At 39.2% G+C, this 26,926-nt stretch overlaps 1 protein-coding gene across 1 annotated transcript in view; it reads right to left on the reverse strand.

Annotated features, from left to right (window-relative positions):
- LOC150076309 (uncharacterized) overlaps positions 1-26,926 on the reverse strand; it is a 253,715-nt gene that overhangs the window by 172,111 nt on the left and 54,678 nt on the right. The window contains exon 5 of the mRNA XM_090387315.1: positions 23,705-23,806. Coding sequence (XP_090243441.1) covers positions 23,705-23,806 — 102 coding nt within the window. The remainder of the gene's footprint in view (positions 1-23,704; positions 23,807-26,926) is intronic.

Below are 26,926 nucleotides of genomic sequence, written 5' to 3' on the forward strand. Positions count from 1 at the left end.
AAAAGTACCTCAGTCTGGAAAACTGGTTGCTCAGATGGATGAACAGGGTGGTGGGTCACCTTTTACTATCTCTAGATCCATCCTCCAAGCTAATCTAAGGACCACTCCCTGGAGACTTCTCATTAACACAAAAAACGTACTCATACTAGCTCGGCTTATCACAGGCCGAATAGATGCTCCATCTGTATCCACGTTAATCTCTGGCACAAAGAAGACAAGAGGTGAACGCCGTGACTCCTGTTACCCTCTCCTGTTTACACTTACAAACATTGATTCGCTTAGGGGCATGTTTCCGGCCAACTGCCTCCAAATCTATAATAAACTAGGCATCAACCCTGATAAGTTCTGTGAGGACAAGCTCTACAGAAAGGAATGCCTCAAGAACTGTTACCAACTATTGAACATGTGACGACCGACTACACCTGGACTTTTTTCCTGCTGCATTTTTATTTTTATTTTTTTCTATTTATTTGTTTATTTATTTTTTTTTAATTCGGATGTCTATTGCTATAAACTTTGTTTTATTTGAAGCGTATGTAAATCTCTCAGGTCGAGCACGCATGTACTCTTGTACACTGTACATGTGGTTCCTCGCACCTCAGTATGTAAATCTCTCACCCTCCTGGCACACTGCCGTCCGGGGATGACCCACAGTTTCTTGTGGTTAATAAACGGATAATAATAATAATAATAAAATAAAATAAATCCAAACAAAATAACAATATACGTGAACAACATCCTTGTCCAAAAAGTTCAGTCACATGTTGATCTTGGACTCAAGTGGGACAAAGGACTAAACTTGCTTCCGCACTATGCTTACATCCGTAGGAAAACATACGCGGCGCTCTGGACAACCAGGCAGGAGCTCACCGGTATTAGAAACCCCAATTTAATGATTCAGTATATTAAAAGATGTGTTATCCCTATTCCTCTATACGGCCCCAGGGGTTAATCTTGGGGAACTGTACTGGTGATTTCATACTGTGATCGTTGAAATTTGGTTGAATTTCAATTTTATTTTGATAATTATCAGCTATAGTTTTTCTGTTGAACGAGTTGCTTGGATTAGCTGCCCTACGTCCTCGGCGTCTGGGGTGGGCGGTTAGGGGTTTCCCCTGACCGGCTGAACGGGTAACGAGGTAGGTGGAGGAGTTGGATTTAATTTTTTTCCACTAACGTGCCCTCAAGTATTAAAGTTCTTGGGACCCTCACTCGTTACACTTGAGTGAGGGATGTTTTTAAATTAGAATCTGGATAGATTTTCGGATTCTCGTTTTTGAAGTTAATTGTATTGAGTACGGGGTTGTTAAACTTGACTGTCTGACTCATAACAAAATTGTATATAGTTGTAAATAGTTAAAGTTTTATTGTTTGACAATGTCTGGAAATAAGTCGAACGCTGGTTCTCTTCTCAAGAAGAGGGTGGAAGTACAAACTCAAAGTGACTCGTCGTCTGATTCAGGAAGTGAAGACTCTGAGTCTGAAATAGAAACTGTGGTGAGACAAACAAAAAAAGTAAATAAAGGAAAGTTAAAGGATGCTGCTTCAAAAAAGAAACAGTCTAAGAAAACTGTTGGTGAAAAAAGTAAACAGGATAAAAGTACTAAGAAAGGTGGTTTCGAGTGGACACCGGAAAAGAAGCAAGAAACTGTGAGCTCAGTGAGAAGTATTTTAAGTTGTATGAATAAAGATCAGAGTGGAATTGTCTTAACTGGTATAGATCAAGTGGTTAGTGCCCGATTGAGATTAAGAGAAGTCCTTTTTGAAAAAGAAAATTGCATACCTGGCAGTGCAGTTGCTACAATATTAGAAATATGGGATGAACTGGAAATGGCTATAGTGAGATTGGAGATTGATCTTAAGGAGTGTCAAGCTAAAGATAAAGAAATGCAGAACAAAAAAGAATTTGCTACCATAGTTAAAAGCTTCGTAAAGCCAAAGGTTGCAATAATTACGACTAAGAACAGTAAGCATAAAACGAGTGATGATATGAAGAAGGACTTAATAACTCTAGTAAGATCAGAGTTACAAGATGTTAGGGTAAGGAACTTAAGAACAGTAAAGGACAAAACGGTTGTAATTGAAGTGGAATTTGAAAGAGACATTGAGGTAATAAATAAGTTCTCTAAATTTAAAGATTTAAAACTGAGTGTGGAAAAGGTGAAGAAGCGAAACCCTATGGTGTTAATTTATGATGTAGAACAAGAAGTGGATAAAACTGAACTGGATGAACAGCTATGGATAAAGAACTTAAAAGATTATGGTTTTGAACAAGATCTACTTCAAGACAGTCTTACTATAATATCTGTTAATAAGGCGAAGAATAAGAACGTTAATAACTGGATAATTCAAGTGGCGGGTCCAGTACACGAGCAGTTCATCAGAGCAGGACGAGTGTACATCCATTGGTCTACTTGTCGGGTCCGTGACATAGTCACGGTAACCCAGTGTTATAAATGTATGGCGTTCGGTCACATTGCTAAAAATTGCAAAGCTGGGTCCTTTTGTGGCCATTGTTCACAGGGAGGACACTCATATAAAGAATGTTCAAGGAGAGATTCTATTCCTTCTTGTATTAACTGCAAAAGAAAAAATAAAACTGGTGAGCATACTGCAGTTAACCATGAATGTCCAGAGTTTAAAAGGGCAATGGACTTGAATCGAAGACGCACAGATTATGAATAAGAGTAATCGTATTGGGTGTGCTGTGGCTGTGTCATGGACTGGTCGGGTTGGCCGGTGTGTTGTGCTTTCTTCTGGGGAGAGAGGCAGCGTGAGACTTGAGTTTTTAAGAAAGTTAAATGTATATAAAAGTTTTTTAATGTATTAAAAAGTTTAAGTATTTAAAAGTTTGATTTCAAAAAGAGTAGAGGTCTTCCTCCCCGAGGAAGGGGCGGAAACTGAAGTCACACGGGATACTCACCCATCTCCGTGTGATGACAGGCTAAAGACCATGAAATCGTAATGTCATATCAACAGAAATGATTTAAAAAGATATTTAGGTCTAAAAACTATTGCAGTGATGTGAAGTCACTTAAAAAATTTTTAATAGCAATAGGTCAAAATTTAATAGACTTTTGTGCATATGGGCATTTTTGCCCAGGTGGCACACTGGAGTTACTGTTGTTATATGATGATTCCTCTATACACGTCACAAATCTGGTCTTCAGCTACGGAAAGCACTATCAAGGCTTTTCTAGGAATAGAATACTGGCTCTTGAGATGGCTGAACAGAATTTCAGCTAAGCCTTTAACATCTCAAGAGGTATACTGTACTCCAATTTAGAAGTCACACCCTGGAGAAAAACGATCACTACAAAGAATATAATGACACTTGCTCAGATCTTAACGGAACGGCTGGATTCACCGAAAGCCCGAGACTGGATAGTAACACCCGGAGAAAAACAAAGACGAGTTGCAGGTAAGGAACAGCAACTCAAGCCCGTATTTACGCAGTTGGATACTCTGGGAAGATTCTTTCCAGAAAACACTCTAAAGCTGTTTAATACCCTAAAAATCAACCCTGAAAAACTCTGCACAAGCAAAACATACAGAAAAGAAGTTCTCGAAAACTACCTGCAGATACAGATGTAAGAAAAAATAAACACCACTAAGAACCTCCATACAGTAGCTGACAGGAATCCTGACCTCATCTTGAAACACTCTCCTGGATATACCTCACCTACTCCACTCTACTCCCACAGAAGAAACAGAGTGCTGAAAACAGTAAAAATGAACTTTTCCCGCTTTTACTCTGTATTATATTGTATTCTGTATACTGTTCTGCTGCGAATATCCGTGCTAATGTAAATATGGTGATGTTATGCTTTAAACGCAGAAGTATAAAAATTTTCTCGTTTATTTATTAAGTCTTAAGCAGATTACAAGTTATTAATGTATGGTATAATTCTGATAATAAGTACTACATGTACTGTATATTTAGTAACGAGTGTTACATATAATGTAAAATTGTATATAATATTATTCTCTGTTGCAATATGTATCTACACCCCCTTGTCAATGGCTCTAACCGGGTGTCTCCTAGGAGAAATAAAGATAACAATAAAACTTCAGATTCATTACTGAGTTCATCATCATTATCCTCTTCACTAGTATCATTGTCACTCTCATACAATGAATGATCTTCAGTACCATCCATTGCATTACTAATACCACTCTCTACTTTTAAAGGACTTGACTACAATTTCAGTCTTAACATCATGGGTGCTGACTTCAGCACCCATTCACACCCTTGTGCTATTGATGGACGTTTCATCCTTCCGGTAGGCGTCGTATCACGGTTCCCCTCCACCATCTATTTATTCCATTGCTCCCGCATGAATGCCTTATCGATGCTGACATCTAACGGCTGTAACTGGGAAGCTAAGCCACCCGAATTACCACTAATTTTGTGTTCATCATTTCGGCCAGTTGTTTAATGTTTTCAGTCCTATGTGCTCTAAACTGATCCCATACTAGTAGTGCATTTTTACGCAGTAGTCCACCAGGACCAAACGTTTACTAACCAGTCCTTGATACCTTCTTCATCCATTCCTTCGGTTATACAAGAATGTGAATTCCATTTGGCAATTTATCTTTCGGTAAAGTTTTTCTTTTAAAAATTAACATTGGCGGAAGTTTGATCCCATCAGCACAAGTAAAAACTGAGGTGTACTGTGTCTTTTCATATCCAGTGTTTTAATAGTTATAGATTTTTGCCCTTTCAGATTTCCAGTTTTATTGGATGCCCTCCAGCAATGAGAGCACAACAATACAAATGGCCCTCAATCCCCAGCAGCTTTCACTCTCCCTCTTACGGCAGCGAGAGGATCAGAGTGGAAGCAGAGGGTGCTAAGAATCTCTGGGTACGACCAGGCTGCCATGCACGGAAATTGAACTTGGCCTGTTATAACGTACGATCACTCATCCGTGAAGACAGGATATTAGAGCTGGAAAAGGAATTAGAAAATGTGAATTGGAATATCATCGGTTTGGCTGAAACAAGAAGAAGAAATGAATCACTTATAAGTTTATCAAGTGGAAATCTGCTGTACACCAATGGAAACAGTGAAAGGAGTGAAGGTGGAGTTGGGTTTCTGGTCCATAAAGATTTTAAAAACAACATTTTGGAATTCAAAAGTACATCACCAAGGGTGTCAAGACTAATACTCAAGATTTCTAAGAGGTACAAGCTAAAGATTATAATGATTTATGCACCAACATCGAGCCATGATGACAAAGAGGTTGAAGAAATGTACACCGAAATTGAGTCTTCTAGATGAGCAGAAAATCCACTACACTATTATTATGGGGGACTTCAATGCTAAGGTTGGAAAAAGGCAAAACAGCGCAGAAAGAGGAACTATAGGAAATTTTGGAATGGCGAAAGAAATAAAAGAGGTGAAAGACTTGTGGAATTTGCAGAATCTCAAGGAATGTCAGTAATGAACACTTTTTTCAAGAAAAGGGTGAACAGAAAGTGGACATGGAAGAGTCCAAATGGATTAACAACTAATGAAATCGACTTCATCCTCACTAACAGAAGATATATTGTGAATGATGTTACCCTCCTGAATAAGGTAAATGTTGGAAGTGATCACAGAATGGTAAGATGTACACTTGATATAGATGTAGGAAAGGAAAGGAAAAAACTGACTCGAGTAAATAATACAAAGGTCTTTGAAATAACAGAGGAGGAGAAAAAGCAGTATGTACTGGAACTTAAGAACAAGTTTGAGCTTCTGCAGACTGCTCAGGACCAAGATATCGACGAGGAATATTACAACTTTCTGAAAGTGATAAAGCCCAAGAAACCTATAGGGAAACAGAAATCCAAAGAAGAAAAAATTAGTCAAGAAACACTTGTCATGATGAACCAAAGACGACAAATGAAGAGCAAGAAAAACACTGACAGGGAGAAAATTGAGTATACTGAGTTATGCAAAGCCATTAGAAAGAGACTCAGAGAGGACATAAGAAGATTTAACACAAGAAAAGTAGAACAAGCATTAACGGAAAACAAAGGATTTAAATCAGCAGCCATGAGCAGTAATACAGAAAGACAAATGATACTGAAACTGAAGAATAGCGATGGTGTACTTATAAACAGCAGAGAAGGCATAATTCAAATAGCAGAAGACTACTATAGAGAATTATACAAGGAGCGAGGGAATGATACCAGCAGTGGGGAAGATGGATTGCAAAGTAGCAACACATACGACATACCCGATATTCTTCCTGATGAGGTAGAACATGCATTGAAGAAAATGAAGAATCGGAAAGCCCCGGGAGAAGATGAAGTTACTGTAGAGTTGTTAAAATTGGGAGGAAGAGACATAACACAAAAACTGGCACGGCTCTTCACAAAGTGCATTAGAAAAGGTGTGATGCCTAAGCAGTGGAATAATGCAATCATAGTTTTGCTGCATAAGAAAGGAGATAAATCAGAAATTGGAAATTATAGACCAATTAGCTTGTTATCCCATATCTACAAGTTGTTCACAAGGGTCATTACTAACAGATTAGAAAGAATACTTGATGAGAATCAACCGAAAGAGCAAGCTGGCTTTAGGACAGGATTCTCAACTATGGATCACCTTCACGTAATATCACAGCTAATGGAGAAAGCAAATGAATATAAAACACCATTATGCCTGGCATTTGTGGATTATGAAAAGGCATTTGACTCCATACAGCATAAGGCAATGTTTCGGGCACTGGAAAGACAAGGCATAGATACTCCATATATTATGATTTTGAAGAAAATATATGAGAGTGCTACATCCTTTATTAGACTAGACAAAGACAGTAGCAAATTTAAAATCGACAAAGGAGTTCGACAAGGAGATACAATATTTTTTATTTAACTATTTATTTTATTTTATTATTTTATTTTTGGCTGATGCTGCATAAGCTTGCTTTCTTGCATCAAATGCCTCTACTAATGCTAATATCCCTGGAGCAATACGGCCTTAGTTGAAAATTCTCCTAAAAATCAAATAACAAACAATACCCAAGGTGTGGCTCAACCATTGCGTTATACAACGGAACCTTATTCATCTCCGAAGCTGTTTACTGCTGCCCTTGAGGAAGCTTTCAGAAGATTAGACTGGTCGCAGAAAGGAGTCAATGTGAACGGAGAGTACCTAAACCATTTACGATTTGCAGATGACATTGTGGTCATAAGCCACGATCCCAAAGAATTAGAGGAAAATCTTAATCAGTTATGCACAGTTAATAACGATTTTGGACTAAAGATGAATATGGCTAAAACAAAAGTAATGATGAACAAGTATGCCACGGAAAGGGAAATAATGATTGAAGGAGCAGTAATTGAAAAGGTGGAGTCATATACTTATCTGGGACAAGTTATTAGCTGTAATAATGATAAATGGCTGAAAGTCAAGAGAAGAATAAATTTTGGATGGATAGCATTCATCCATCCAAATATAATCACATACTGAAGAGCAATATCCCAGTTTGTCTGAAACGTAAAATAATGAATCAATGTATACTCCCCACCATGACTTATGGAAGTGAAACGTGGGCACCCACCAAAAGAATGGAAGAGAAGCTAAGAACTACACAGCGAAGAATGGAACGAATTATATTGGGAATCAGACTGTTAGATAAGAAGAGAAACACATGGATTAGGCAGCAAACTCAAGTAAAGGACATTCTTATCAAAACTAAAGAACTAAAATGGTCTTGGGCAGGACACATAGCTCGAAGACATGATGACAGATGGACTAAGAAAATAACAGAATGGTACCCAAGAGGAGCTAGAAGATTCATGAGTTTTTGAGTAGTAAATGGATGGCCAATGCTCAAAACAGAAGGAACTGGAAAGTTGCTGGAGAGGCCTTCATCCTGCAGTGGATTGGAAATGGCTGATGAAGATGATGTTGATGATATCAAAAGTCAACGGAATTTCATCCATATTCCCGATTTGGCTAAGTTCGTAGTTGCTTCGTTTTCTTGCATTAAAAAAAGACAAATTTACAGAAATCTTTACAGAAAATATTTCTGTAAATTTTACAAATTTACAGAAATATTTTCTGTTCGTACTCAGCAGGCATTTTCTGGGCTATTCTAGTTCTTGCGCGTAAACTTAAGCCGTTTCTTTTCATAAAGCAATAACACCAAGATTCAGTTCCTTTAAAGTTGTGTATCCCAAATTCAGCTGCTCGTTTCCGTGCTTCTACTATTATCATTTTAGTATTCACTGCAACACCCACTCCTCTAAGTTCCATTATCCAACTACACAAGTTTTCTTCCAAAAATTAGCCATTTAGGTGGAATTTTTCGAATGTTGTGCTTTGTTTTATCAGCTTCTTGTAATAAAACTTCCTGCCTCCTCAACTGACGAATCATCTCAGTAGGCGATTCCATATTTCGTTCCGCTGCTCTGTTCCTGTATTCTTTGGCATATTGTACTATTTTTTAGCTTTTTTTTTTTTTTTTTATGTAAACCCCAAATACGAGAGGTATTAGAACCTATAGTACTTAGTACCGTGCTTCGATTTGAGGTTTAGAAGACGAAAGAAGATATCTGTTGACATTGGACTTGAACTTCTGTAGACTGTAATTTTCAGGAAATACGTATGAAGGAAGGTTCTTCCAGAAAACGGCACTTGAATGAATAAACAAAGAAGATGAAAAGTTGGTTCTGTGAGTTTGAAGTTGGACAGTAAATGGATGTTGGCTGGTGGCGGGACGTGTTCGGACTGTTTTGAAAGACAGAGCGGGAATTATAGAAGCCAATTCAGAAGAACAGTGCCCGTGGAAGTATCTGTAGAAAAAGAATGCGGCAGAAACAGTACGTCTATGAGACAGCGAGTGGAGAGACTGTTAGAGCTCAATCATTAATTAACCTAACTACCCCTCTTCTGAATGGAATCAAGAAGCCTGAGAGAGGTTTTGGGGGCACCACCCCAGATATGGGAACAATATTCCATGGTAGGGCGGATTTGCGATTTATACAGAGTGAGCAGCTGCTTGGAAGAAAAGTAAAGCCGAGAGCGAAAGAGAAAACCAAGTTTTTTAGATGCAGAGGAAGCAATATTTGTAATGTGCTTGTGCCAAGAGAGATTAGAAGTCAGGGTAATCTCCAAAAGGGATATATCATTTTGCTTAGAAATCGGAGTGTCACTAAAGATAAGCATAGGAGCAGAAGAATCCTTTTTTGCGAGATATAAGACAAGACTGAATTTTAGAAGGGTTGAAATCAACGAAGTCGTCTTTGCCCCACTGGAGACTTACCTGGAGATCGGCATTTAAAGAATTGGTAGCAGATTTTCGAGAAGTTGAGGCTGATTGAGCAGGGAAAGGTTTCTCTAAATGGAAAGTGGAATGCAATGTGTTATCATCGGAAAAACTATGGATAGGATTTTAAAGTCAATGGAACGTCATTAATATACAAGAGGAAAAGAGTGGGGGAAAGAACTGAACCTTGGGGGACACTGGCATTAGTGTAGAAGTTAGAAGACAGAGAGTCATCTACCATCACCCTCAGTGAGCGATCAGAGAGAAAACTGGATAACTAATTACTAAAAACAGTTGGCAAACCATAAGATGGAAGCTTGTTTAGAAGACCTTTATGCCAAACACGATCGAAACCCTTTGAGGTGTCAAGAGCAACTACTTGTGTTTCACCGAAACCTTTCCATTGAATTAGTCCAGAAATGGGTAACATAAGCCAGAATATCACCAGGATCGACACTGACGGAATCCATACTGGCGACCGTTGATCAGACGGAAGGTTTCTAGGTAGATTAAGAGTTGGCGGTTAATTTATTTCTCCATTACTTTAGAAAGAGTAGAACTAATTGCAATGGGACGATAATTGGATGGGAGGGATTTGTCACCCTGTTTAGGAACTGCCTGGATATGAGCAAATTTCCAAGCAGAAGGAAAAAAACCTTTGGAATAAGAAAGTGAAAAAAAGGCGGCAAAGAATAGGAGTAAGTTCAGGAGCACAGGTTTTGAGAACACGTGGAGAAATACCATCGGGACCTGGAGTTTTCTTAGCATCAAGATTCGTCAAAATCCTTCTAACATCCTTTTGACGGAAGACCACAGGAGGCATTGAATGGAGCGTGATGGGAATGGTGGGGGGTGTTTTACCAAGGTCATTAATACATGAGTTGGAAGGAAAATGGGATGCTAGCAGGTCAGCTTTATCCTTGGCCGAAGTGACAACAGAACAACCTGGTTTGTACAGAGGTGGGAGCAGAGATGGGCAAAAGTTGCGGCCAATAGCTTTGGCAAGAGACCAGAATGCTCGGTTACCATTAGGGCAAGAAGCAAGTTTTCTACTCTTAGCCTGCTCAAACTCTAGTTCGGTGACAATTATTGCGAGCTTTGGTGTTGGGAGAAAATGAAACTGAAGAATTAAAAACAAGCCAATTAGGATATGCAACATTCTTCTCTTGAACAGCCTTAGCACATTTATTGAAAAACCAAGGTTTAGATAAAGGACGAGATTTTAAAGTGCAGTATGGGATAAAGGATTCCATTCCTGCAAGAATAATTTCACTGACACGATCTGAGCAAATGTTGACATCATAAGTTTTGAAACAATAATCCGACCAAGGAAAAGAAGAAACGAAATCTCGCAGGTCATCCCATTTTGCATTCTTGTAATGCCAAACAACACGAGGTTAGGTATAGCCATGAGATAAAGGAGAAAAGACAATCACCAAGTTGTGATCTGAAGTGCCTAAAGAACCTCTCGCTTCGACCATGTACTTAGAAAGGTTGTTTGAGAGAAAAAGATCAAGCGTGTTGGCTGTATGATTAGGATTGTCCGGTATTCTTGTAGGTAAATGAACAATCTGTGCAAGGTCATTAGTAATTGCAAAAGCCTCAGCATTTTGACCAGCTTGGTCGGTGTGAACTAGAAAATGGAAGCCAGATAGAGTTGTGAACATTAAAATCACCAAGGAAAATTACCTCACTGTTAGGGAAGTTGGACTGGAGAAAGTCAAGTTGCAAAGAGAGAAGTCAAAGAGCTCCAAGTGATTAGTGGAGTTGGGAGAACAGTAGAGACAACAGATGAATTTGACACAATGAGGTAGAGAGATTTTAAGCCAGAGAAGATCAAAGAGAGGAGATTCCAAATTGCCAAGTCTCTGACTGGGAATATCAGAATGGACATATGCACAAGTACCACCTTTGAGGCGAAAGGAATCATACAGAGAATAATTTGGGCATCTGAGATGAGCAGTAGTTGAATCAACCGATAACTGAGATTCTGTGAGAAAAGGTATATGGGATTTGGCAGACTGCAAGTGGAAATGGACATCGTTGAGATTAGAACTGAGACCACGTATATTTGTGAAATGAATTAGGAAGTTCTTGGGAGGTTTAGATCTTTTCGCAGATAAGCTTGCTCTATTAGTTTGACAATTCATGGTGTATTCAATAGCAAAAAAAGTGAGTGGGACATGCTGTATGAAGTAATGAAATTTTTGGATATGGTGTACACATGGTAAGAATATACCCAGATCCTCGACATAACGTGGCCTCCACAATGCTCCTCGCATATACACTACTCGGACTCCCACCAGTCACTATCTGGCACAGATTATCTGGTAGACTGTCTGGTAGCAAGATTATACACTAGCTGATCCGGAAGTCTCTTAGAGAGTTACCAATAGGTTCGGTACGGTGTACTAACTAGCGGCCGGCCTGTGAACACCGTTCCAGAGCTGTACACTCGAAATGTAAGGAATATTGGATCTCGCCACGATGTTCATCATAACCTCGAAAGTCATCAATTATACTGCATGATGGAACAGATAGGGAAGGGTTGACCGGAACTTAGCTCTAGAGACTAAATATGGGTTCCACCACTTTAAGCTTCCAATAAGCAAAGTGGTGGTGGTATTGCACTGGTTGATGAGTCATCTACCAATAGCTTAAATCCAATAGCATAATTTTTCCTTCTTGATGCGCCTGTCATTGATTACGGCGTAAACGTATAACTGGAATTCACTTGTTACTCCAACAACACTCTGATAATTACTGAAAAGTATACTAACATTATACTTTTCAGTAATTCTATAGTAGTTAACGGAAAGTTAACTACTACACGTTAGCTCTCGGTTTTGCGCATGTGCTGTATTGCCACTTTCGGCTTCTAAGACGCAGGGCGATTTTTTAAGGTATTTTTAAAGGGGTAAAAAGTGCGTCTTATTTTTAATTAATTTCTTTTAATGAAACCCTAAACACGAGAGGTATTAGAACTTATAGTACTTAGCACCGTGCTTGGGTTGACGAAAGAAGATATTTGTTGACATTAGACTTAAACTTCTGTGGACTGTAGTTTTCAGGAAATATGTATGAAAGAAAATTATTCCAGAAAATGGTAGTTGAACGAATAAACGCGGAAGAAGAAAAGATGGTTCTGTGAGTTTGAAGTCGGACAGTAAATGGATGTTGGCTGGTGGCGGCACATTTTCGGACTGTTTTGAAAGAGAGACCGGGAATTATAGAAGCCAATTCAGAAGAACAGTACCCATGGAAGTATCTGTAGAAAGGACACGCAGCAGAAACAGTATATCTATGAGACAGCGAATGGAGAGACTATGTTAGAGATAAGTCGTTAATTAACCTAACTGCCCTCTTCTGAATGGAATCCAGAAGCAAGAGAAAGGTTTTGAGGGCACCGCCCCAGATGTGGGAACAATATTCCATGGTAGGGCGGATATGTGATTTGACAGAGTGAACAGCTGTTTGAAAGAAAAGTAACGCTGAGAGCGAAAGAGAAAACCAAGTTTTTTAGATGCAGAGGAAGCAATATTTGTAATGTGCTTGTCCCAAGAGAGAGATCAGAAGTCAGGATAATCCCCAAAAAGAGATAAAACATCTTGCCTAGAAATCGGAGTGTCAACAAAGATAAGCATACGAGCAGAGTAGGTGTGTAAAGCGGTGGTTAGCAGAACATTAAAGACACATTTATTTTCAAAAAATTTACAACCTTTAATGAACATTATATACAGCATTTACATAAAAGAAACAAATAATTTCATACAAACATACCAATTTCCATATATTTGAACCATACTATAGTACACTACACTATCTCTCTCTCATCAACTATTCTCAATTTACAAATTATTACCATCAGTTTGTATCAGCTGTATCTTACTAAATATGAATCCTCGAAATTACTCAATCATTATCTTACATTACCAATTTTTACCACTTACATCAGTAAACTCATTTCAGCTCTTTTTACTCTTTTTGTATATTTGTTTCTAGCCTTTCACACATGAAGTGTATTACAACTGGTATCCTCTTACCTCAATAATGTTCCCTATAAATCACCCATTTTACCTTAGTTACCATCTTAGTCATCCCTCTTTACTCATGAGGTCTCTCTATTAATAAAATTTCTTTCTCTTTACACCTCATCTGGTATGTTATCTTGTGTTGGCACCTGGCCTAATTTAATGATATAAATTAACATATCCTTACAATACTATCCCTATATATATAATTTCTTTACTAATTCCTTTATACTATTACTTTCCCATTATTTACCCCCGTGCCACACTTTCGTTATTTCTTAATCATTAACATAATACAAATTGTCTCAACCTTATAACTAACTTGCCTAATACAATAGAAACGTTCTTTTTTTTAAAGGACTATCAATTTTTTTTTTAAAAGGACTATCACTCAATTGCTTACAGGGGTAGGTTATGAGTCCTTGAGTTCAGGATTCGAGAAAAAAACAGGAACAGACTTACATTACGGAATGGCCGCTACTTCCAATTTCCTTGCGTTCAGGCTTCCTTCGGGGCAGACAGGCTTTCTTCCATTTCTTGGGCACTCTGCTTTCCTTAGTGGCGGACAGGCTTTCTTCCATTTCTTGGGCACACTGCCTTCCGATGCCGGATCAGGCTTTCTTTATCTTCTTGGCTCATTTATCTGCACAACTGGCCATTATCACCACTTCCAATGCCGGACCAGGCTTTCTTTCTTGCACGTTTACATTAACCACTGCCTTCCGATGACGAACCAGGCTTTCTTTCTCTCAGTTTTTTTTCCCCCTTTTTCTTCTTCATCTTGCTACGACGAGATGTGAACTCTGACTACCAAAAAATCTACTTCACTTCAACCCTCAAAACTCAGACACAGAAAGACACTTTTCTCAAATAACTCTCTCCGAACTCTACTCTTTCCTTCAAGTTTGGAATGCCTCCCCCAAGGACTCCAACCAATCCCTATACTCTGCTTAATTTTTCATTCCTTCCTATTTGCTAAAACAACTCACCCCAGCTGTCTCCCTAGCGCACAAACCAACCCTTCTCTAGAAATTTCTTATTTTTTTTTTTTCACACGTCAGTATGGCCCTTTCATGTTTGCCAGTAACCTCCAAACCACTCATTTTTGTGTTCAAGCTTTCTCTGCTAAATATGGCCAACTTGCCAATATACAAGCCACCCTGACGCCGTTTCTTTTTGATGCGAACACTGGACGTCCACTTATTTCCTAACGGTAGCTTAGATCAAAAGAGGCGCTTCGTAATCCCATTTTACGGTCCTATTGTTCTTGCCGTCAGAACCCTTTCACGCCTATTCTCAAATGACACCCTCTTCTCTAGTCATTGCGCTGTCTCTGTTTGTTCTCTTGTATTATTTAAATTACTTGTTTACCTTTAGCCGCTATTTTAATTCACACGTCTAAAACTGTCCATTCCTAAATCCAGTGTTTCTTCAAACTTTAACCTTATTTACATTAAACCTAAATATCCAATCTTAATACTCACTAACTTTAAATTAATACTAATTTTCACTTTCCATTGCCCTTCCTGGATTTATTTTAGCAAAACAAATATTTCTATTTTAATCTGTAAGATCCACGTCTTACAACTGCGATCGGCGAAAGGTACGCAAAATAAGTTTTCTATGACCTGCGATGAAAAGTGACGGCCAATAACCTCGAGAGTAAACGTCACACTGGTAAAATCCATTTTTAATTAGCATACCAAGTTAAGTGGCGTAAAAATCCGTCATTTGTAAAATAGACATGTACAAATAAAACGTTTGTAAAAAAAAAAAAAAAAAAAAAAAACATAAGAAAGTGTATAATTTAAAAACGTTGTCACCATCCCGGAAAATGCCAAGGAAAAAATGTTCACTTTACACTAGAGAGGCACAGACATGGAGCTAAATTTTTATGATTGGGCAGTTTTATAGGGGGCATTCACACTTCAGTCCGAGGGCACTCTGCAACTGCTGGTGTCACACGGCAAAGGAAAGGGATGAGGAAGGTACCTACATCGAAAATTCATCGAAGCTTCATAAAAAAAGCTCTACGACTTCAGAGTCGTACAGCCTTTCTTAAATTTTCCACAAGGTTTCGCGAACCGCACCGACAAGTAATAGGTCACGAACCGGTGCCGGCCCGCGGACTGATTGTTCAGAAACACTGATCTAGATAAAACTCTACCCTGGGTGTGGGGCCACCGTCAGAAATGGCATTCTATGGTGTTCATAGAAATCGTCAGAAATGGCATTCATTTTACACATATGTCAACCAGTATTACTCTGACTCGGAAATGCGACAACAGGAAGCAGAGGACACTTCGGTGGTTCAGACAGTGAGACTTGAGCAGGCAAAGAAGTGTTGGCACATTGATGTGCTTCACGTACAGTTCGAAAGCACACAAAACTGTATTAGTGGTTGCATAGGATCTTTGTTTCAGGGCAGTTTAGGATGGCATAACAGATTTGCGGCGGGTCGCCTCAAAACAATGTTTTTTTAAGGTAGGCAGCTTATGTTTCTCCATAATTTTGAATAAAGTTGAGTTGTTTGATAAAGGCCTCATGTGAGTGGGTACAGCAGGTTTCGACCTTTTGGATGTGGTCTCCATAGATTTGTGTGGCCAGAATTCTATTGAAGATGGACCGGAATGATCGAAATATAAACGAGCTAAGGCATTTGATCATAAATTTTGACATTTTGTTGGCACAAGTTAATGGTAGTGAGTCCTGAGTTTATAGCTGCAATAAGTTGAGGTGCAGAAAATCATGATGGAGTGCAGAATATACAGGAACTCCCCGACTTAAGTAAGGGTTGCATTCCGCGGAATGCTACGTAAGTCGGATTTTACGTAAGTCGTAATTTCCCCCCATGCTTCTGCAGCACTTGGAACTGTGCTCGCTGATTTGATTGAATCAAAAAATAAATATTCGACGAACATGTAAATAGAATTATTTATTGTATTTATACAATTTTTTATCTCATGCACAAGAAAAAATACAAAAGCGTGAATGGCGCCTCCGTAGCCAGGTGGACAAGAGCAGCAGTGCGTAGCACACGCTTCTTGATGAGCCCGTGCCCACCAAATACGGAGGATGCGGAAAGGTCAGGGAATGACCACCGCATATCCCCCGGAGCAATATGGCCTTAGTTGCTAATGCTCCTAAAAACCAAATAACAACCAAAAGCTTGCAATTTAAAAAATTTAAAATTTATAAAATTACAAAAAAAAGAGAGGAGACAGGCGTTATGCCTGTCTCCTCTCTTTGAAATAATGTCAGTAAGTTTTAGCTCCCGAGCATAGTTGCCAGAATCGACGTCTTCTGCTGATAAGAACGCCGCTGCGGAAGATGAGGGCTGTGTAGATTTAGAAGGAGTCGGCCGCCCAAAACCTTACAAAAGATCACATTAATGGATGACTGGACGGTGGCTTTTTTCTTTTCATCGTAGCATATCATTCACCCCTCTGTTAACTTTTAAGAATTGTTCGCTGTCAGGATCCATCTTCTCAAACCTCGCCATTGCCGATGCAATTTCACGAAATGTCACTGACATTTCTCTGGTGATGAAGCGTCTCTGCTCCTCATTTCATTCATCTTGAGCTTCGTCAGCATTTTCTTTTTTCGCTATCGCTGCCTGCAAGTCAATAAGTTCTTCGTTAGATAATTCCTTCTCCTCTTCCTCTATTAACTCCTTCACGTCTTTGGCATCAACCTCCAACTGAAGTAAAATAAATTTTCTGTTTATACTCCGGGACGACCAAACGGTCAGAGGAGTTCACAAGATAGACAGAATACAAGAAACAGCACCGTATTCAGCAGTCACGGGCTTGAACCCCGGTCACTCAAGGTACGTGTACTTATGCACCTGACCACTAGGCTAAGGCGGCCTTAGCTCTGCAACCTTTACAATCTTATCTGTAACCTCTTCATATGATTCGTCTTTTTCAAATCCTTCGAGGCCTTTTACGTGCCGTGGGCATATTTTCTTCCATGCACCATTTAAACAACTTTTAGTAATTTCCGCCCAGGCCTTATTAATGTTTAAGATGGCGTGGTAAATATTGTAAGATTTCCAAAGTCTCTTAACGTAAAATTTTTCTCATCATCTACTGCAGACAATTCCTGAGGAAATATTGTGCGTAAATAATATGCATTTAAATTAGAAATAACACCCTGATCCATAGGTTGGATAAGGGAAGTGGTGTTTGGCGGTAGAAATATGACTCTTACGTTCGGAAACCATTTTACGTTGCCTTTACAATATTTTTCAACCTAGGGAATGAAGCAGCATTTAAACCAATCCTCAAAGGGAGATATTAATATCCAAGCTCTCTGGTTCGATCCGGAAATGCACGGGTAGGGCGACTTTACTGATGCCCTTAAATGCATGAGGATTTGCAGAATGGTACACAAGCAGTGGTTTTAATATGTAATCGCCTGCTGCATTAGCCCCAAGCAAGAGTGCGGCCATATCTTTTGACGCCTTGAAACTTGGCACTGTATTTTACTCTTTGGCAAGATATGTTCGATCCGGCATTTTTTTTCCAATACAGAACAATCTCTTCAACCTTAAAAATGTGATGCGTTGGAATAGCCGCCTTCATCAATAATTTTTACCAACACATTACAAAATCTCTCTGCAGCTGCAGAATCCGCACTGGAAACTTCACCGCATACTTTAACGTTGCGGCAACCAGCGCGATGCTTGAACCTATTAAACCACCCGTTGCTTGCCACGAACTTTGGTTGGGGTTCGCCGTACTTATCCTTAATATCTTTATAAATACTTGTTGCTTTTGCTTGAATAGTCATTAGACTCAGCGGCACGCTTCTGAATCTGATTTTCCATCCATATTATTAACAACTGTTCCATCTTCAATATATAGCACCTAAACGCTGTTTTATGATCACGATTGATTTTAAGTGCGTTGATCCTTTGACATGTTCTTTTATACGCGCACTGCCCTTTAAAATAGTATTCACTGTTGAAGCAGCGAGACCTAATTCCCTTGCAATAGATGACAAACCTTGTCCTGCTTCATACTGCTTAATCATGTTCATCTTCATTTCTAAATCAATTTTGTTTCGTTTCCTGGCACTACTACCACTTGCACTTTCCGTTGGTCCCTTTCTCTTCACCATTGTAATACGTAAATAGGAAAGAAGTTTCTGAAAATTTGTTTTTTATATGATTCAAGATTCGGTGAAGGGGAACACATAATAGCGTAAAAACCCACACAATTGCAGTTATCGGTATTATTGCAATAAGATCGAGTTTACTACCCGGTTATAATTAGATACACTAACAGAAAAGTCCAATAAACCGAAAAATGCAATTTTTTTAATTGTTTTATGGTAGTGACCTCCAGAAACGTGCCTTAGAAAAATATTACAAAGGCGTTCAAAATTGATTCTTTAACGGGAACATATGATAACGATGAAAGGGTAGTGCAATTACCATTATAAATATGATCTTTTAGAGAGATAAATAGCTTAATAATATAGTGAAATTTTCAACTTCCAAGGACTTAGCATTAGCATTAGTAGAGGCATTTGATGCAAGAAAGCAAGCTTATGCAGCATCAGCCAAAAAAAAAAAAAAAAAAAAAAAAGTAACATATATAAATAAAAATAACAACTTCCACTTCACCCGTCTGTTCGTTCGAAATACCTGTCCAGCTGAGCCTTAAACTTATTTAGGCTATCAACTTCCACGACAAGGGATGGAAGTCTGTTCCACCAACCAACCACCCGCTGGCTAAAGCCAAATTTCCGCACATCTATCCTACATCTGTCTTTCCTCAATTTGAATTTATGCCCTCTCAGGTGATTATTCTGAGCAAGAGGAAGAATCCCATCAGCATTGAGCATGCTCAAACCATTCAAGGCTTTGTACACCTCTATCAGATCACCTCGCTCGTGCCTAGTTTCCAGACACTGTAATTCGCAAAACTTAAGCCTTTCTTCGTAATAGCACCCCTTTGTCCCATTCACCAATCTAGTTGCCCTTCTCTGTACTCGTTCCAGCAGCTCTACATCCTTCTTGAAATGAGGCCTCCAGGCCTGTATACAGTACTCTAGGTGTGGCCTGACCATTGCCTTATACAAGGGAATAATCACCTCCTTATCCCTGCTAGAAAAATTCCTATATATCATTGACAATACACCATGAGCTACTCTTGCAGCCCGTCTGCACTGCTCAGAGAACTTCATATCTGCCTGCACAACCACCCCCAGGTCCCTTTCACTCTCTACCACTGTCAGTGTAGTACCACACAGTTGATACGTTGCTCTGGGGTTGCTGTTTCCCATATGTAGTACTTTACATTTGTCAATGTTAAACTTCATTTGCCACCTCGAAGCCCATCTGCTCAACCTTTCCAAATCCTGTTGCAGCAGCATAGTGTCAGTAGTGTCCTTGACAACCCTGCCAACCTTCGTATCGTCTGCAAACTTGGACATTAAGCCTGATATACCATCATCAATATCATTTATAAATACAGAAAACAACAAAGGACCCAACACTGAACCCTGAGGGACTCCACTAATAACATTAGTCCACGATGAGCAGTGTCCATTGATTACCACTCTCTGTCTTCTCCCCCTCAACCACCCCTTTATCCATAGCAGCAATGCCTCCAATGCCACACTGCTCCAATTTGTGCAGCAGTCTTCCATGTGCAACAGTATCAAAAGCCTTTCTAAGATCCAAGTATATAATATCAAAGTTATTCCCTGCATCCAGTTCTTTTGTGACTGCATCATAGTATCCAATCAAATTGGTCAGGCAAGACTTACCCTTAAGCTATAACTGAAGCTATAACTGAAGTCTTGTCTAGATGATCCTGCAGTGCTTCTTTAACCAGTGCCTCCATTAATTTTCCGGGAACAGAAGTTAAGCTCACAGGTCTATAATTACTTGTGTCAGCCTTTGATCCCCCTTTGTGAATTGGGGTCACATTTGCACATCTCCAGTCCATGGGTACCTCCCCTGAGTCCAAGGAAGCTCTCATAATTATGGCTAAGGGTTTGCTTACTTCCTTTGCTGCCTCCTTTAATATAACTGGATAGTCCCATCCACCCTAGGTGCCTTTCTTGTGTTTATCTTCAACAATTTCTCCTCCACTTTGCTCTCAGTTATTACAAGATTCTCTAGCTTACTGCTAGAGTTGAATACACCTCTGGCATTCCCCTCGCTGAATAACTCCTCATGTGTGAATGTCGATGCAAAATATTCATTTAGTTTGTTAGCTACCTGAGCAGGGTCATCAACAGTTGACCCATCGATCTCAAGTGGACCAATCTGATTCATCCCCTTCCTTCTAGAGTTTACATAAGTAAAGAACTCTTTGCTGTTTTTCTTCGCATCCCTTGCCAAGGATCTCTCGTAATCTGCCTTCGCCTGCCTAACCTCCTTTGTAACTTGGTTACAGATCAACTTGTATCTATCATAGGCGTCTGTGTCACGTGTTAATTTGTATGTATCCCATGCATTTTTCTTCTCTGCCATATGCCTCATTAGTTCATCTGACATCCATTTAGGCCTAAACCTTGAACAATATTTCTTAGTTGGTATGTAAAGCCTAGTAGCGTCCAAGATAAGTTCTTTGAATGCTTCCCATTTTGAATTTGCTGTTGGCAATATCATCAGTTGATCCCACTGTATAGAATTTAAATACTGTCCCAGTCCATTGTAGTCGCCTTTACGAAAGCAATACCCCTTCCCTTTACCCCTAATGGTAGTTACCTCTTTGAGTAACTCCCACTTCAGCACACTGTGATCACTGCCACCTAGTGGTTCATTTATCTGCAGATTCTTAATGCATGAAGAATCACTACTGATAATCAAATCAAGAGTATTACTCCCTCTAGTTGCCTCCCGAACATGCCGATGTAGAAAACAATCATCCAATAAATCCACAAAAGCCTTGCTACTGTGTGAGTGACCAGCCCCCAAATTCCAGTCAATATCTGGGAAATTAAAATCCCCCATTATAAGACTCTCTGATTTACTGGCCCACTCTATTTCTCCGAACAGTTTCTTATTATACTCATCAGAGTCATTAGGCCTATAGCACACTCCTACTCTCAATTTTGATCTCCCAATGCTTATGTCACACCAAACTGACTCGACACTGCACTGTCCAGCGATGTCGACTGGCTTCACTTCCTTGGATTTTATGTGTTTTTTAACTACTAGCATAACCCCTCCTCCCTTCCTATCCTGTCTATCCTTTCTGTAGACATTGTACTCCCCAAATTCCAGTTCTGCATTCCTTATATCTGTGTGACACCACGTCTCTGAAATCCTCACAATATCTGCCTTTGATGTTTTGAGCAATACCTCAAATTCATCAAATTTATTTACTAAACTCCTAGCATTGGTGTACATGCAAGTATACATGCACCTGTTCTTTTTCTTAGCTACCCTAACACAACCCATGTGTTTACTTGTACCCCAATGATTCCCAGCAGTCTCTGAAATATCCTGCATCTAATTTTCCAGGCTGCGGCTCATTCCAATAGAAGCAGTGCAAGAATCAGTTTCACCTCTGCCAGTGGCTACTGTTAATCTATTAGTCCTTGTATCCCCCCAATCTAGCAGTTTTCCGACCCACCTAACACTGCCTCGATAGCATCAGCAAATATTCTTGCACCCTTTCTATTTAAGTGTATCCCATCCCTGTAGAAGCAGTCTCTCCTGTTAACAAGTACAGACCAGGTTAAAAAAAATTCTACTCCTTGAGCCCTGCACAATCTTTCCAGGGGCGAATTGATTGACAGGGCTCTCATCATATACTCCCTCCTATCGTGTCTGGGCAGAATTGCAGACACTTTCAATTTCAACCCTAATTCACTGCTTTTTTTCATCAATAACCTCTACTTGTCAAGTAATTCCGCCGGTCTCCTGCTCTTAATATCATTAGTGCCAACGTGTACAACTATATCACCTTTTGTGCCCTTAAAAGATGATATCCGCTCTACAACGTCATCAACTTTTGCCCCTGGCAGACATACCCTGGTCCTGTGCCACCTATCCTTTTTACAAAGCATGTTTCCCGTTTCCCTGACAATAGAGTCACCAACAACTACTAGTTCCTTTGGGACCAGCGCATTCTGCCTTGGGGGTTGCCGCTGTGTTGCGCGATGACCAAGTGCAAGCTCTGGCATTGGTGTGGGCAGCTGAGAGCTTGATGGGCCCCTCACTTGTAATCCTTCGAGGGCATCCACCCTGTCCTTCAAGCTCTCATATAGGCCCATAACAACGCTGAGTTGTCGCCTTATCTCCTTACACTCCTTGCATCGCACACATACAAAGACATCCCCCATGGCAGTATCATGTCCCATACTTGACTGCTCCGCAAACATCAAGCAAATAGTGCATCTTAAAAGGCTGTGATTCAGAGGACAACTGCCCCCCTCAGTTCTCCCCTGGGCCATAGCATTCCCATTAGCTTGAGCCTTTTGCTTTGCTGCTCTGGTTTGAGTCATGATTTAGATTTACTTTCAATAAAATTTCAATTTCTGTACAAAATTAAATCCTAAACTTGTATCCAAACACAGTTATAACGCTATATTTATGTTTCAGTAACGAGTGTTATCTACGAAATATTTATGTTTCAGTAACGAGTGTTATCTACGAAATATTTACGTTTCAGTAACGAGTGTTATCTACGAAATATTTACGTTTCAGTAACGAGTGTTATCTACGAAATATTTATGTTTCAGTAACGAGTGTTATCTACGAAATCCCTTTATATAACTTTCGTATCAAGTTATGTATTAATTATTTGTTTTTACTAATTATTTATGTTACGTTACCTAAGTGGTTATATGTAAAGTTAAAAGTACAATTTAATTGCCAATGAAGTTCGACAAGATTAATAGATTTTACTGATTAATTTTCCCGTAACAATGGCGGATATTTACGAACGGTAAACACGTGTATTTGATACCCTGACTTGGAACGAATTACAAAAAAAAAAAAAAAACCCAACAATGTGTTATTGGGTTCACATTCCGATACCTCCATTTATTCCTACGGGATGCAAAATACGTTTTCACGATTTTTTTTTTTTAAGTTTGCACCGGCCGGCAAAAACTTACGTAAAGTCAAATTTCCATAAGTCGAGTATTTTGTAAGTCGAGGAGTTTCTGTAAATGCATTAGAGCTTGAATTCATAAAGCCTGAATATATGGTATTCATTTTTTTTTTTTTTTTTTTCAAATAAGGAAAAGCGCTTATGTAAGCTATAAGTGACCATAAAAAATATTATTGCAAAACCGCTCATTGTGCATCTTTGATTACTAAGAAAATCAAACAAAAATAAATAAAAACTGTTTGTCCGAATAATTTTAGTTATAATGCGGAACAGCATAGATAAAATTCTGATCGAATTAAAAGGCATAGAGATATTTCCACTTACCACAGCATTGCTAAACTGCAAATGTTCTTGATGTTTCTCTATCTCATTTTTAAGATGCTGTATTTCCTCTTCTCTTTTTATCATATCAGTACGATAGTCATGCTTTCAAAAAGAAATAAATGAATTTGAAAATCGCCCTATTTACAAAAATGGCTAAATTTTAGTTAACTTTAAAGCTGCAACAGTGAATAATAATAGTGTTGCTAATAACTGAATTCGCTTAAAAAAAAAAAAAAAAAAAAAGCGGCTCACATTTAACAAGGTTTTCTAAATTTTCGGTCAACTAATATGGTTTGGCGTTTTACAGATTAAACAAAACCTCAAATTTTACTTTAAAATTACAGACAAATGGATGAATAAACAATAAAGCAGTGTCGATAGGAAGACACTTCAACTCATACTAGTGTGGACTATGTAAGGAGGCACCTCCCACAAGAATTGACCCATATTTGAAAAACTCGAAAGGTATTAAAACCTCAGTAGTTAGTACAGTGAATGGGTTGAAGGTTGAAAAGATAAAAAGAAAATCCTTGTTGATTGTTGACTTGAATTTCTACATTGAAATTTTCATATTTTCAGAAAATGTGTACAGTGGCGGATTACCCATTAAGGCAATGAGGCACGTGCCTAGGGGCCCCAGACTTTGGGGGGCCCCCAAGCCAAGACATTTTCCTAGTGTTCTAAAATAATTAATGTTTTCAGTAAACATCATAAAAATCTTGATTAATTTAAGAGAAAATTTAAGCAAAAAATTCAAAAGTATAAAATTTCATTGATTTGCCACCTAACTTTTATTTATTTTTTATTCTTTTTTATTATTATTATTATTATTTGGGGGGCCCCAAATATAATTTGCCTAGGGCCCCAACTATCCTTAATCCGCCACTGAATGCGTATGAAGGTAGGTTGTTCCATAAAACGAAAGTTGAAAAATAAATGAGGAAGAAGAAGAAAGGTTGGTTACGTGAGTTTTAAATTAGCCAGTAAATAGATTTTACTGGTTGTGCAAATAACAATAAACTTCTTTATTGCTGCTAAGTACGGTTCATGTACTAGTAACAATAATTCTCATCACAGCGACATGGCCAGGAGTTTTACATTATATATGTGAATAAATTGGCAAAAATTACAGTTATATGGGAAATTATGAGTTACACAAAATTAAACAGGTAAAAATGAAATTATAATAATAGGAAAATATAAAGAGGAACTGAACGTCGTAACCCAGTTTGGAGGAATTTTTATCCCAGTTCCACAGATGTAATCCACTCGAGGAGCATGACGGTATTTGTAGTCGGTAGCCATTTTCTGTAGGTTGATTCCAAGACGGAGCAGTGCCTGAATTTTGGGGAGTGCCTGGGCAGGTAGGAACCGACTACACAGTTTCAACCTGTTGTATTTGAGGATTAGTGTGGTGTCTGACCTCAAGGATGACAGAAGATTGTGCCACTGACAGAAATCCCAGATTTTTGGGGCGTTTATCACTCCTGTGTACATTTTTAATGTAGTCATTAAACGCCTGCTGTCAATTAACCTCGAGAACCTGGGTACATTTAACTGCTCAGCCATGTCAGTTGTTCTCAAATGAGGGAGTCGGCGATGCTTATTTGTGGCCCATTTCAGGGTCCAGTATTCACACGAGAACACTAGTTTTTGAAGTGAGGGCGACGCAAATGCCCAAATTTCAGCAGCGTATAAAATAACCAGATAAACAGTGGTTTGAAGATATCTGGTAGTGGATGTGGCATCGTTGGAACGAAGTAAGTGTTGCTTCGCTCTCCAGCGTAGGGTGTTAAATCGTTTCCGGAGGTATTCTGTGTGAACATTAAATTTCAGCTTCGGATCAAAATAGACACCGAGCTCCTTATGGCAGGTAACCACTGGGATGAGAGTACCCAAAACTGATGGTTGAATTACTGTTGGTTGCTGTTTCAATGAGTAAATCATTATTGCAGATTTTGAAGGGTTAAGATTTAACCCAAACATCTTCAAGTAAGTTGAAAGAGCGGTAAAGTTCTCTGTGATTGAAGACGTATTTGCCATTGGGTTTGCAGACGGTGGGATTAAGGTAAGAAACTTTATATCGTCGGCATATATTAGAGCATCATCATAGAGACTCATGAAAGGAATTAGAATGGCTGAGAAAAGAAGGCCAGACAGGACGCCGCCTTGAGGGACTCCTGCAGTGATTTTTCTTGTAAGGTAGGTCTTCTTCATTGTGAGGTGGACACTTCTATTCCTCAATAAGGCGGTGAAGAAAACTAGTAGGTCTCCATTCATCCTGAAGAAGGATTGCAGAAGACCGAGAAGGAGTGTAACGTCTAGGCTGTCAAAAGCAGCTTCAATATCGGCGTACACAATAGCTAATTCGGATTTAGTTTCGATGGCTTGAAGAATTGATGTCTGTGCAAACATGAAGTTTGTTATGGTTACGACAGCGAAATGGAACTGTTTCGGCTTCTATTGCATCAGCTGTTTGTTTAATGCTGGAAGGAGTACCTTTTCAATAAGTTTGAGGAGGGTGGAAGAAGTTGAGATTGGTCTGAAATCTTTTAGGCTTGTTGGCACTTTAACCTTAGGCAGTGGACTCGCAGAGTATTCATTCCATTGAGTTGGGAAAACTCGTGTGGAAAGAACAGAGTTGTAGATTGAGAGCAATGCATCTAGGATGTAGGGGCTAAGGCACTTAATTATGAAATGAGGTATCTTATCTCGGCTTGCGGTACTAGATGGACGCATGGAGTTAATAGCATATATCAGTTGGTGTCTTGTGATGAAAATTATGGAAAGGTCGTCAGTAAGAGGAAATTGAGAGTTTTGGAGAGGAATTTCAGCTGAAGCGGAATTGGCTTTGAATCTTGAAATGTAGTCCATCCAGTTATCTAGATCAAGATTTGAATTAATGAGACTGTGTCTGGATAAGTATGGCGCTTTTCCTTTAGACATGGTAGCATCGTGTATCTCTTTATTGCTGATGCCTTGAGTCTGTTGAAAATAGCTCTTGCTCTGGAGTATAGGATTCGATCTTGGGTTATGCCAGAGATTTTCCACTGCCTGGGAAGATACTGCTTGTTGTGGAAACTGCGCGCTAGACCTTTGGTCCACCAATCTCCAGTCCTTGGAGAAATGGGTACGGTTTTGGCTGACACATAGAGGGTGACTCTATTTATACATCTTGTGATTAGATCAACTGCGAGGATTGGGTCACATCCATCAAGCACA

The sequence above is a fragment of the Mastigoproctus giganteus genome, chromosome 13 (assembly GCF_048544385.1).
Source record: "Mastigoproctus giganteus isolate SK-2022 chromosome 13, ASM4854438v1, whole genome shotgun sequence".
Lineage (NCBI taxonomy): Eukaryota > Metazoa > Arthropoda > Arachnida > Uropygi > Thelyphonidae > Mastigoproctus > Mastigoproctus giganteus.